This window comes from Saccopteryx bilineata, chromosome 1 (assembly GCF_036850765.1).
Source record: "Saccopteryx bilineata isolate mSacBil1 chromosome 1, mSacBil1_pri_phased_curated, whole genome shotgun sequence".
Taxonomy (NCBI): domain Eukaryota; kingdom Metazoa; phylum Chordata; class Mammalia; order Chiroptera; family Emballonuridae; genus Saccopteryx; species Saccopteryx bilineata.
This window is the reverse complement of record NC_089490.1, coordinates 247730753-247742976: the sequence shown is the minus strand read 5'-3', so window position 1 is coordinate 247742976 and position 12224 is coordinate 247730753. Positions and strand designations below refer to the sequence as shown.

Below are 12224 nucleotides of genomic sequence, written 5' to 3'. Positions count from 1 at the left end.
TGACAGTCTTGAAGTAAGTTCTGCAAGTTTTCCAAAATCCAGTTCTCTTTACCATCACTATACTGTTGACCCAAAGAAGAGCAAGACTGTTGTAGCTGATTCCTATTACTATTAAAAGCCTATTATGTGCTAAGCAATGCTGGGTTAGAATCGAACACTGTAGAGTAGCAATTTCAACCGTTTTCATTTCATGGCACACATAAACTAACTACTAAAATTTTGCAGCACAACAAAAGATATATTCTGGGGTGTTTTTTTTGCCAATCTGAAAAAAAAAGGGTATACTTTTGACTCATTCACAGTGGCTGGCTATTGTGTTGGTTATTGTCATTTATGTGTCTGACAGTCTATGGAAGAAGAGGTCAGTGCCCTTGGCTAAATAGTCAGGTACTGCATGTTTTAAACATTCTTGTGGCACGCTAGTTGACAGTTGCTGGTGTAAAGATTAAAAGGTGCTCGGCCCTGGCCAGTTGGCTCAGCGGTAGAGCGTCGGCCTGGCATGCGGGGGACCCGGGTTTGATTCCCGGCCAGGGCACATAGGAGAAGCGCCCATTTGCTTCTCCACCCCCACCCCTCCTTCCTCTCTGTCTCTCTCTTCCCCTCCCGCAGCCAAGGCTCCATTGGAGCAAAGATGGCCCGGGCGCTGGGGATGGCTCCTTGGCCTCTGCCCCAGGCGCTAGAGGGGCTCTGGTCTCAGCAGAGCGACGCCCGGGAGGGGCAGAGCATCGCCCCATGGTGGGCAGAGCATCACCCCTGGTGGGCGTGCCGGGTGGATCCCGGTCAGGCGCATGCGGGAGTCTGTCTGACTGTCTCTCCCCGTTTCCAGCTTCAGAAAAAGAAAAAAAAAAAAAAAAAGGTGCTCTCTGGCCTGACCAGGCAGTAGCACAGTGGATAGAGTGTCGAACTGGATGCAGAGGACTCAGGATCGAAGCCCCAAGGTCACTGGCTTGAGCATGGGCTCAACAGCTTGAGCCCGGGGTTGCTGGCTTGAGTGTGGGATCATAGACATGACCCCATGGTTGCTGGCTTGAGCCCAAGGTCACTGGCTTGAGCAAGGGTTCACTAAGTCTGCTGTAGCCCCCCTCCCCGTCAAGGCACATATGAGAAAGCAATCAATGAACAACTAAGGTGCCGTAACAAAGAATTGATGCTTCTCATCTCTCTCCCTTCCTGCCTGTCTGTCCCTATCTGTTCATGGCAGGCCTTTCCCCAAGTTATTTTCCAGTCTCTCAGAATTGCATCCTCCTACTTTCCTTTTGTCATAAATCCATAAGAAAGGCATAAATGAGGAGCACTTTTGATGATTCTTTTCAGAATCCCACATGGCACGCGCGCGTGCGGCCTCTTGGCAACACCTCACACCTGGCACTTAGCCCTAACACTGTCCCCAGATGAATGTGAGCCTTCATAATATCTTGGCACCTTTTCTGTAAAGTCAGGATGATTGGAATTTCTATTTCAAAGGGTGTGAGGATTAAATAAAATGATAAAAGTAAAGCTCAAGGAACAGTGACTGGGCACAACACTCACTAAATATTAGCTATTGTTATTATTGTGAAGCTCATTTCATTCATGCAATTCCCAAATCCACCGTTCCTATATCCCAAGAATGGGGTTACAGTTACAGCAGAGTAAATAGGGAAAAGACAAAGGATAACATCTTAAATATCTAACTTATCTAACAAAAGGAGGCTGTAGGCCCTGGCAGGTTGGCTCAGTGATAGAGCATTGGCCTGGTGTGTGGATGTCCTGGGTTTGATCCCCAGTCAGGGCACATAGAAGAGACCATCTGCTTCTCCACCCCTTCCCTCTCTTTTCTCTCTCTCTCTCTCTCTCCTTTCCTGCAGCCATGACTCGATTAGAGTGAGTTGGCCCCAGGCGCTGAGGATGAGACCATGGCCTCTGCCTCAGGCACTAAAAAATGGCTCTGGTTGCACTCGGGCCCCAGATGGGAAGAGCATCGCCCCCTAGTGGGCATACCAGGTGGATCCCAACCAGGGCACATGCAGGAGTCTGTCTCTGGCTCCTTTCTTCTAAAAAAAAAAAAAAAAAAAAAAAAAAAGGAGGTTGTAAAGATGCAGATAAGGAAACCTCAGGTGCGTACAAAAGGTTATATCATAAAAGTTCTAAGGAAACAAGAGGGTGATGAGTGCAAACAAAAGTCTGAGACAGAACTGCAGCATCTACTTCAGTGAGACAGACAGGATGACTCTGTTTTCAAGTAAAGGAGGGCAGAATACGCTACTTTGGCATATTGATTATTCTGAATTAAAGTTACTTAAGAAACAGCCAGTGTAAGGACCTTCTGACCCTCCTTCGTCACCTGAAAGCAGGAAATCTCCCATGTGAAGTTACCCTCCCTGGACCAAGAGGGTCAAAGGCATCCTAAGGACCAGAGGAAGGGTGTTCAGGGCTGAGAAGGCTGCATTAGCAAACTTGATTACTTCCTGATTTGCTACCTCAAGCCCAAACCTTCCCAAATCTATGGTTTCTTTGTCTCAAAGGTATAAAAACTGACTGCTTTGGTCACTTTGGGGAGTTTCATATTTTTATGGGCTCCTATACATACAAATTTTAAATTCATTTTTCTCTTGATGATTTGTCTTAGTCTGTGGTTCTCAAAGTGTGCACCAGGGTGCACTGGTGCACCCTAGAAAATTTCCAGGTGCACCCTATGGTATTTCCAGAGAAATATGTGCCTGTTGGGGACCAAAAACCAACAGGATTTTTGGAGTTTAGATTTTTGGGGGACAGAGGTGTGGGGAATTGGCTGTAAGCTGACAGTCTGCCCACCTCACTTGCCTGATTAGGTTGCAAAAGGCTGTTAAACTATGGTGCTAGATTGTTTACACTACCCCTCATGTTCCCCAGAAAGACTGGAGGCAAGTTTCTTCTACCCTTGGCTTGGTGTCAAGTTAAAATGATATGCATGGTAGGAGTTTTCTGCACTCAACACAATTAAGAGTTAAAAGAGAAGAATTCTTCAATGTATTGACAAGGAAATGAGAGTTTGCCTTTCAAATATATGCCCAAACATTGAAGAAATCACTAGGACACATCAGGCTCATGTTTCTCATAAACACAAGAATGAAAAAACAACACATTCACGCCGGGACCTGCTGAATTTACTAAATCTTACTAAAGATGTATCTATATATATAAAAGGATAACTTTTTTGTCATTTTATTATTTTAACCCCTCTTTTTTATAAATTCTAAAAAGCACAACTCAAAAAATATAACAGAAAAATGTTTTTTAATGTCAGAATAAATTTAATTTTGTATTTATTTTGTTTAATTACCATAAAAGCACGCTTGGACTTTTTTCCCTTTAATATTTGACTTAGTTATTATAACATATTTCTCAGAAATTTGTATATAGTGCACCTAGAATTATTTGTAGGATTTTAAATGTGCCCCGACTTCAAAAAGTTTGAGAACCACTGTCTTAGTCAATTAGATTTTAGACCAGCCAAACCACCTAGACAGGGAGAAGGGAAAAATTTTCTGTCCCTGAATAAGCATGTGGTTTGTTGGGTCTTTCCTCTATAAAAAGCAAGGTCCAAGCAAGAAGTAACTGACAACTACATAAAAGAATGGGTCTTAATATTATGAGTACTAACTCATCTAATTTTCATACTGCAATCTCATCTTGCCTTTGTTCATATCATTTCCATTAGAATTTTTTTTCTTTTTTTAACAGTTTTTTTATTCACTGATTTGAGAGACAGAGAGGAAGGGATGGAGGATGGCAGGGACTGGAGGGGGGGAGGAGAGAGAAAGATCCATTTTATTGTTCCATTTATTCATGCATTCATTGGTAGATTCTTATAGGTGTCCTGACCAGAGATTGAACCCGCAACGTTGGCATATGGGGAAGACGCTCTAACCAACCGAACTACCTGGACAGGTTGTCTTGCCTTTAATATATGCTTGATGCTACAACAAACTTACTTTATAGATGAAGAAACTGAGGCTTGGAGAAGTTAAACCCCTTACTTACCCAAAATCACACAAGCATTAATGGTCAAGGCCAGGGTCCAAACCCAAGCACTGGCCTACTTTAAATCCTACCTTCTCTCTCAATACCAAAGAGCCACACTTGGTGCTCTTTCTTCCTGGGCTTCTTTATTTTTACCAACCATCAACAGCATGAATCATTTACTCATGACTGCCCTCACTAAAACTGTTGTTTCATTCATGTAGGTGATGTTAATGTTTTCTATTCTAGCAAGAAGAGAAAAAAGTTAATGTTTTCTGTATTAGCCAGAAGAGGAAAAAATCATGAATTTTTATTCCTAATTAAAATGATTCTCAAAATTACAGGATTGAAAAAACATTAAACCCTGCTTAAAATACAGGGCTACACACTGTGGAAAACAGTATGGAGATTCCTCAAAAAACTGAAAATCGAACCGCCTTTTGACCCAGCTATCCCACTTTTAGGAATATACCCCAAGGACACCATAGAACGGCTCGAAAAGGAGAAATGCACCCGCATGTTTGTGGCAGCATTGTTCACAATAGCGAAGATCTGGAAACAGCCCAAGTGTCCGTCAGAGGACGAGTGGATTAAAAAACTTTGGTACATATATACTATGGAATACTACTCAGCCATAAGAAATGATGACATCGGATCATTTACAATAGCATGGATGGACCTTGATAACATTATACGGAGTGAAATAAGTAAATCAGAAAAAAAACTGAGATGAATCCATACATAGAAGGGACATAAAAATGAGACTCAGAGCCTGACCAGGTGGTGGCGCAGTGGATAGAGCGTCGGACTGGGATGCGGAAGGACCCAGGTTCGAGACCCCGAGGTCGCCAGCTTGAGCGCGGGCTCATCTGGCTTGAGCAAAAAGCTCACCAGCTTGGACCCAAGGTCGCTGGCTCCAGCAAGGGGTTACTCGGTCTGCTGAAGGCCCACGGTCAAGGCACATATGAGAAAGCAATCAATGAACAACTAAGAAGTCGCAACACGCAAGGAGAAACTGATGATTGATGCTTCTCATCTCTCTCCGTTCCTGTCTGTCTGTCCCTGTCTATCTCTGCTTCTGTAAAAAAAAAAGAAAAAAAAGATTTCCAAAAAAAAAAAAGATTTCCAAAAATGAGACTCAGAGACATGAACAAGAATGTGATGGCAACAGGGGCGGGGGGGTTGGGGGAGGGGGTGAAGAAGGAGAGAGGGGTTAGGGGAGGGGAGGGGCACAAAGAAAACCAGATAGAAGGTGACAGAAGACAATTTAACTTTGCGGGAGGGGTATACAGCACAATCAAATGTCAAAATAATCTAGAGATATTTTCTCTCAACATATGTACCCTGATTTATCAATGTCACTGCATTAAATTTAATAAAAAAATATTAATATTAAAAAAAAAAAGAAAATGCAGACTCAAAAAAAATAATAATAATATATATTCACTGATGTACTGTATATATTACAGATATTCAAGGCAAAGAAAATAAAGATCAGGGATAATCTTCACAACCAAAAAAAAAAAAAAATACAGGGCTACAATCAATTCATGATGTTCAATCTAACAGTAAAGGAATAGATTTTTCCCCTCCTTTTCATTACTTATAGTCATCCTTCATTTGGCTTTAATATTTTCAGGACTGACAAAGATCAGTCGTTTACACATAATGTCTATAGAAATTTGCTGTGCAATGCGGTAGCACTAGCTACATGTGGCTATTGCTCACTTAAAATGTGCCGAATCACACCTGAGATATGCAAAACGTGTAAAATACACATTAGATTTTGAAGTATGTTAATTACATACTGAAATTATACCGTTTATGGATATAGTGCATTAAGTAAAAAAATACATTAGTAAAATCCATTTCACCTGTTTCTTCTTAGTCGTTAAATGTGGCTTCTAGAAAACGTATAATTACATAAGCGGCTTGCGCGGTATTTATTGCACAGCCCAGAAGAAGATGGAAAAGATGGGCGTTTCATCGAAAGGTAGTGTATTTCCTTAAAATTTCCGGAGAGCGAAGCACGGTCCCGATAGGAGTGATCTGGAGTTAAATGGCTGCAGGGAAGTGAAAGGACGGGGACGGGGGCTGGCGTGTGTGTGTGTGGGGGGGGGGGGGGGACTCTCTCCGCTCCCGCCCCCGCCGCTAACCCAGGAGGTGGCGGAGCTTCCTCCCGGCGGTCCCCACCAGGTCCGCGGCGGGTCGGGAGCAGCTTTCCTGCGCGCCCCGGCGGTGCGCGTCAGCGAACCAGGCGCCGGCCCCACACCCCTCCCCACGCGTTTTGATTTCCCGGTATCAACTGTCGGCCTCGCGCGTCTCCTCCGAGGACCACGGCGGAGGTCAGGCCCGCCCGGGTAAGCGCCCCTGTCTCCGGGGAGCCGGGATGCACCGCCGGGCCTCCGCGGCGGGCGGGACGGGACGGGCGGGGGCGCGGTCCGGACGCCGCCCGCCGCGGGTACTGAGGGGCCGCGCTGCCCGCCCGTCGCGAGCGGCCCACGGTGCGGCGCTGCGTTGGCGGCGAACGCGCCCGGGGCCTCCGGGCCGCGGGGGGCCGCTGTGACCCGCCGGGGCGCCGCCGCGCAGGAGGCGGGGGAGCGCGGCTTTAGGGGCGCGTCGGCGCGCGGCGGGCGCGGAGAGAGCGGCGCTCGGCGGCGGTGCTGCAGCTGCCGTCCGCTCCGCCGCGGCGCCGAGGACCGAGCAGGGCCGGCCGCCCCCGTTCCATGCGGCCTGAGTGAGCGCGCGGCCTGCGGCGCCTCCCCCGCGTCCTCCCCAGCGCAGCGCGGCGCGGCCCGCGGCCCGGAGCAGGAGGAGGAGCATGTCGGACGGTTTCGATCGGGCCCCAGGTGCTGGTCGGGGCCGCAGCCGGGGCCTGGGCCGCGGAGGGGGCGGGCCTGAGGGCGGCGGTTTTCCGAACGGAGCGGGGCCTGCGGAGCGGGCGCGGCAGCCGCCGCCGCCGCAGCCCAAAGCCCCGGGCTTCCCGCAGCCGCCGCCGCTGCGCCAGCCCAGGACGGCCCCGCCGCCAGGGGCCCAGTGCGAGCTCCCCGCCGGCCCCCCGCGGCCGCCCCGGCCCGCGCCGCTCCCAGGTATGGAGCCGCGCCTCCCAGGGGACGCGGCCCTCCGGGGCCCCCGCGCGCGCCGCATCAGCCCGCCCGGTCCCCGGAAGCAGCCGCGCGGGCCTGGGGTCTCGGGTGGGGATGGCCCGCGGCGGGTCCGGAAGGTGCTGCGTGAGTCCTTTGTGCGCCCCGCGGGGGAGGGGTCGTGCGCGGGCTCCGAGGGCGGCAGTCCCGGGAGGAAGTCACCCCGCCGCCCCTTCCCCAGCCTTCCGAGGGGACATTTTGGGTGAGCCGCCACCTTTTCCCGACCGGCTCCTTGACAAACAGAAAAGCCCTCAAGCATTCATTGCGGAGGCTAGTGTGTCCCTAAATGAGCTAAAACCGCTCTATTGTTCCTTTTTGCAGGCTCTGCACCTATCCTGGCGATAACCTTAAATTTTGTGATCCTTTTTGTGTGACTTAAACGCCAGCTCTTCTCAGATGGCTTTTGGGTACATAGTAAATTATGCAAAGGAATAAACGCTCTAACACCATTTTTTAATTTTTCTCAGAACAAGCGAGATCCCAGGACAGTATTCCCCAGCAGAACTCCTTGGAGTCAGGGATGGCTAAACCCCAGGTGGTGGTGGCTCCAGTATTAATGTCCAAGCTGTCTGTGAACGCCCCTGAGTTTTACCCTTCGGGTTATTCTAGTTACACAGTAAGTATACCATTTCAACAGCGCTAGCTTAATATGACGGGCTAACATGGTTGTTCCCTCATTAACCAGAGCATGCTGGTGTTCTCTGACCTGCCCCTAAAACGTGATTCAGGACTATATTTTATAGTTTTATCCAGGGTGACAGAGTGGAAGCTCAGGAGTAGACATTCTCTGTTTTGTTCCATGCTGTGTTCTCAGCATCTATAGAGAATCTCTAGACTGATAAACTTGATGTAGGTAAGGAACCCCCACCCCCACCCCCTTCAGACCATAAAACTAAAATTTATGTCCAGACTTTATGGGCAACCTATAGAATAGGAGCCTGGCAAAATTGATTTTTAGTTTTGAGTTTAGCAAGACAGCAAAATATTCACTGGTCGAGCTAGAGTAAATCAGAGTGGTTTTGAGGCAGACTAATTTTGTGTAGGTGTTTGAATGTTGAGAAGTACTCATCTGGGCTCTGTTAAGTTTTTAAATGTTTCTGGTTCTAATTAACTATTATGTAGAAGTGTAGGAGGTTTTTGATAAAGTGTTTACACAGGCATAAATCACTTGCAAGCGTTCAGATTCATCTTTGTCAACATAAGAATTTTAAAAATTGGTCACATTTTTCTTAAATAGCAGGACAAAATGTAGCACAATTGTGGATAGAAAGGAATTTTTTTGCTTAGTTAATTGTAGATGAGGAGCAGGAATCATTCTGTATTGAAGAAATGATGGATAACAGTTGAGCATAAGTCCTATCTTTTCTGTATTTTTAACTTTATTTCCATATTACATATAGAGTAGTGCACATAAGGTTAGCTCAGAGTTTCACAAAGTGAACACTCAGGCAAACAGCATCCAAATTAAGAAAAGAAACATTCATGGCATCCCAAAAGCCCCTTCTGTCTCCTAATCGTTTCTGCTCTCCAGTGATAACCGCTATTTTGGCTTAACAATAGTTTTGCCTCTTTTCAAAATTTATATAAATGGAGTTATACAGAATACAATCTATTTCTTTCTTACTTTCATTGAACATCAAAATTATCCATGTGGTAGCATGTAATTGGAGGTGACTTATTTTCATAGATGTCTTTTTCCATTGTGTGACGGTTATTACAGTCATAGTTGTAGAACATTTGTTTCACTTTGGGGCTATTATGAATAGGGCTGCTGTTCCTGATCATGTCTTGATGGATATGCATCCTTGCTTCTGTTTGTTATATACCAAGGAGTGGATTTGCTGGGATATAGGGTGGCCAGCTTTAGTAGAGACTGCCTACTTGTTTTCTGGAGACTGTTCCAGTGGACACTTGAAGCACTGTGTGATTTCCAGTTTCTACTTGTTTGGCCACACTCGGTACGTTCTTTTTTTTTAAGTTTAGCCATTCTGGTGAGTGTGTGGTATCTAGTTGTAGTTTTAGTTTGTCTTTCCCCAATAACGAATGGTGGCACACCTTTTTAACTTTTTCCCCCCTTCCATATTTCATAGGAAATATGGAAAAACTGTATTCCATACTTTAGAAACTCCATGCATCTTAGACTACATTAGAAAAAAGCTGTGGGGCTGGAAAGGGAAAGTGGAGGCATGGCAGGAAGAGCAGTTGATTTGGGTTGATAGCAGCCGTCAGTCATGTCAAGTAGGAGTGAGAGCAGCTTGGGCTCTTGCCAGAAGATTGTATTTGGCCCAGAGATGAAAGGATCCATTGGAGAGCTATGAGCAGTTGAATAAACTCTTAAAGGTACTTACTTCCCTTCTAACAGCCATAGCGTTCCCTGTTTGTCTCCGTCCTGACTGAGCTGTTTTATGATAGGAGGGATGCCATTCTTCACAGTTCTGTACCGGCTAGTTCTACCTAGCTCAAGTGATTTCTGGTCTAGCTATCGAGCAGTGTATGAACTGTTAGTCTACTTCCTTTGACCACTGTCATCTTTTAGGCATTCCTTGATATCCTTTAATAGACCAACTCCTTTGCTCAGCTCCAGAACAGATTACAAGCTGGAAGCCCGTGGCTCACCTGTGGCCTGCAGGTGTGTCCTCTTTGGCCCTGTTTGTTTGTTTAGGGTTTTTTTTGTGTATTTTTCTGAAGCTGGAAACGGGGAGAGACAGTCAGACAGACTCCCGCATGTGCCCGACCAGGATCCACCCGGCATGCCCACCAGGGGCTACGCTCTGCCCACCAGGGGGCGATGCTGTGCCCCTCCGGGGCGTTGCTCTGTCACGACCAGAGCCACTCTAGCGCCTGGGGCAGAGGCCAAGGAGCTATCCCCAACGCCTGGGCCATCTTTGCTCCAATGGAGCCTTGGCTGCGGGAGGGGAAGAGAGAGACAGAAAGGAAGGAGGGGGGTGGAGAAGCAAATGGACGCTTCTCCTATATGCCCTGGCCAGGAATCGAACCCGGGTCCCCCGCACGCCAGGCCGACACTCTACCGCTGAGCCAACCGGCCAGGGCCTGTTTGTTTTGTTTTTATGTGGCCCACGGTTATTAGATACTACAAATCTGAATATTCTGGTTTCTTGTGAAATCGTAAGAACCTGCCATACAGGACTGCAGTTTTGATTAAAAAAATAATTGGCTGAATAGAGGAAGTTCCTTTAGATGGAGTGTGTGAGCTCTATTTGCTCCCTGGCTTTATTTCATCTGTTTGTAATACACCTGGATTCTGTAAGCATTCAGTACGTTCCCTAGCCTTAATCCTTTAACCGCCTGTCAAGGCTAAGAGTTTTTTGCAATCCACTTAGTCCTCTGACTCTTAGGATAAGATCTTGTGAGGGAAATGTTTCCTTACAGTAACCATAATCCAAAGTTAGCTATAATCACTCACTCATTCAACTAAGAGCTGAACACTTATCCTGAGTCAAGCATTGGGGATACAGCAGTGAACAAAAGGGACAGAAATTTCTACGTTTGTAAATCCTCTATTCTAGTGATCTCCTGGCTTGGTCTCTGGAAACGCGTTGGGTCTTCTGTTAGACACGAAAATCTGTTACTTGGTGTTGTTGATCTGAATCAGCTCAAGAAAGCGTGATTTTCCTAACAAGCCGTTATGATAAGCTTTGCTCTGCCTTCTTAACCCTTCCAGAACGCTAAGCCCTTTTACCTTCAGTCCTTTTAATCCCACTGCTAGTATTTCCCGCTGTCTGTGCCTTCTTACCAGTGAGTTTCTGTACCCTCCTGTTTCTGGCCTCTGCTACTGCTGCTCACTCAGATAAACTGTTACATCTTTAATATTTAATCATTGTTCATTTATGAGAACCAGAAGTTACACATAGGAATTCATGAAGCATATAATAGACAGAATTTCCCCCAAACACAAAAATCCCAGCTCTTTTCTAAGAACATCCCCTTTCAAGGTATTGCCCGGTTTTTCTATGCCTTTCAGGAGTAACATTCTCCAAAATGGGGAATTATTTACTGTTGGTGGTCCATCTCACCGGCTGGTCAAACCTCTGCAGACCGACCCCCCTGATTGTACTGATACTATTTTGGGGACAGTTACTGATGCTCTGGGTTTAAACTCCATTGTCCTCTTAATCCCCATCTTGGACTTTGTTGACCACAGGCTGAGCTGGAAGGTTTAACAAGTCACACTGTGCTAGGTCCTGTGAGCACCAAGGGTACGTTTTCAGTCTTTCAAAGGTTCCTGGAATTTTTGTAAGAACTCATTATTTAAGGTAGTGATTTTTGTTCCTATTTTTCTTCTCTCTGTGCAGTTTCCTTCGCTTTCAAGAGTATGAAACTAACATTCTCTCAGATTTCAGCCTATGAAATTACCCTGCAGCCTTTGATATTATGGGCATCTCTTCTCATTTAACTTTTTTACTTTTTTTTTTTTTTTTGAGAGAGAGAGAGAAAGAAAGAGACTGTTGTGGCACCTTACTTGTTCATTGATTGCTTCTCATATGCGCTGTGGCTGTGGGGGGGGGCACCAGCCAAGCCAGTGACCTCTTGCTCAAGCCAGCAACCTTGGCCTTCAAGCCAGTGACCTTTGGGCACAATTGAGTGGACATGGGGTCATACCAATGATCCCACTCTCAAGCTGGTGAGCTCGGGGTGTTGAACCTCGGTCCAGCTTCCCAGGTCGACACTCTGCCCACTGTCCACCGCCTGGTCAGAGTCATTTACCTTTTCTTTGGCTTCTGGGGCAGTCAGTGTTCTTTCTTCACCCTCCCAACATGCAGCCCCCTCCTTCTGCATCTCGGAGGGTCATTTTTCCATGGTATTACCTCCTCTGACCGTGGCCACCTTGTCTGCTGATAACTGAAATCTAATTCTTAATCTGAACTCCAGGCTTATCTTTCTATTTTGACCTCTTCATAAGGATCCTCTCATTCAAGCTCAAGTATAAAGAACCTTTTATTATATTTTTATATTCTAACCAGCTGCTCAGGCTAAAATCATATTGGTATATTGACTCATCTTTCTCTTTCATATTCTGCTCCCCTCAATCTAATTAACAACGTACAGTTGATGCTTTCAATGGGTCCACACAAAGGGTAG

The 12224-nt window shown here is 46.4% G+C and overlaps 1 protein-coding gene across 3 annotated transcripts in view; it reads left to right on the top strand.

The window, feature by feature from the left end:
• The first annotated feature begins 6165 nt into the window (after positions 1 to 6165).
• PAIP1 (poly(A) binding protein interacting protein 1) overlaps positions 6166 to 12224 on the top strand; it is a 28747-nt gene continuing 22688 nt past the window's right edge. Inside the window, exons 1-2 of one of the 3 annotated variants that reach the window (XM_066240620.1) lie at positions 6166 to 6341; positions 7592 to 7740. In XM_066240620.1, the coding sequence (XP_066096717.1) occupies positions 7645 to 7740 (96 nt within the window). In that variant the 5' untranslated portion in view covers positions 6166 to 6341; positions 7592 to 7644. Of the gene's footprint in view, positions 6342 to 6568; positions 7071 to 7591; positions 7741 to 12224 lie in introns of those variants that run through there. The other 2 variants (XM_066240618.1, XM_066240619.1) reach the window with 2 other exon arrangements.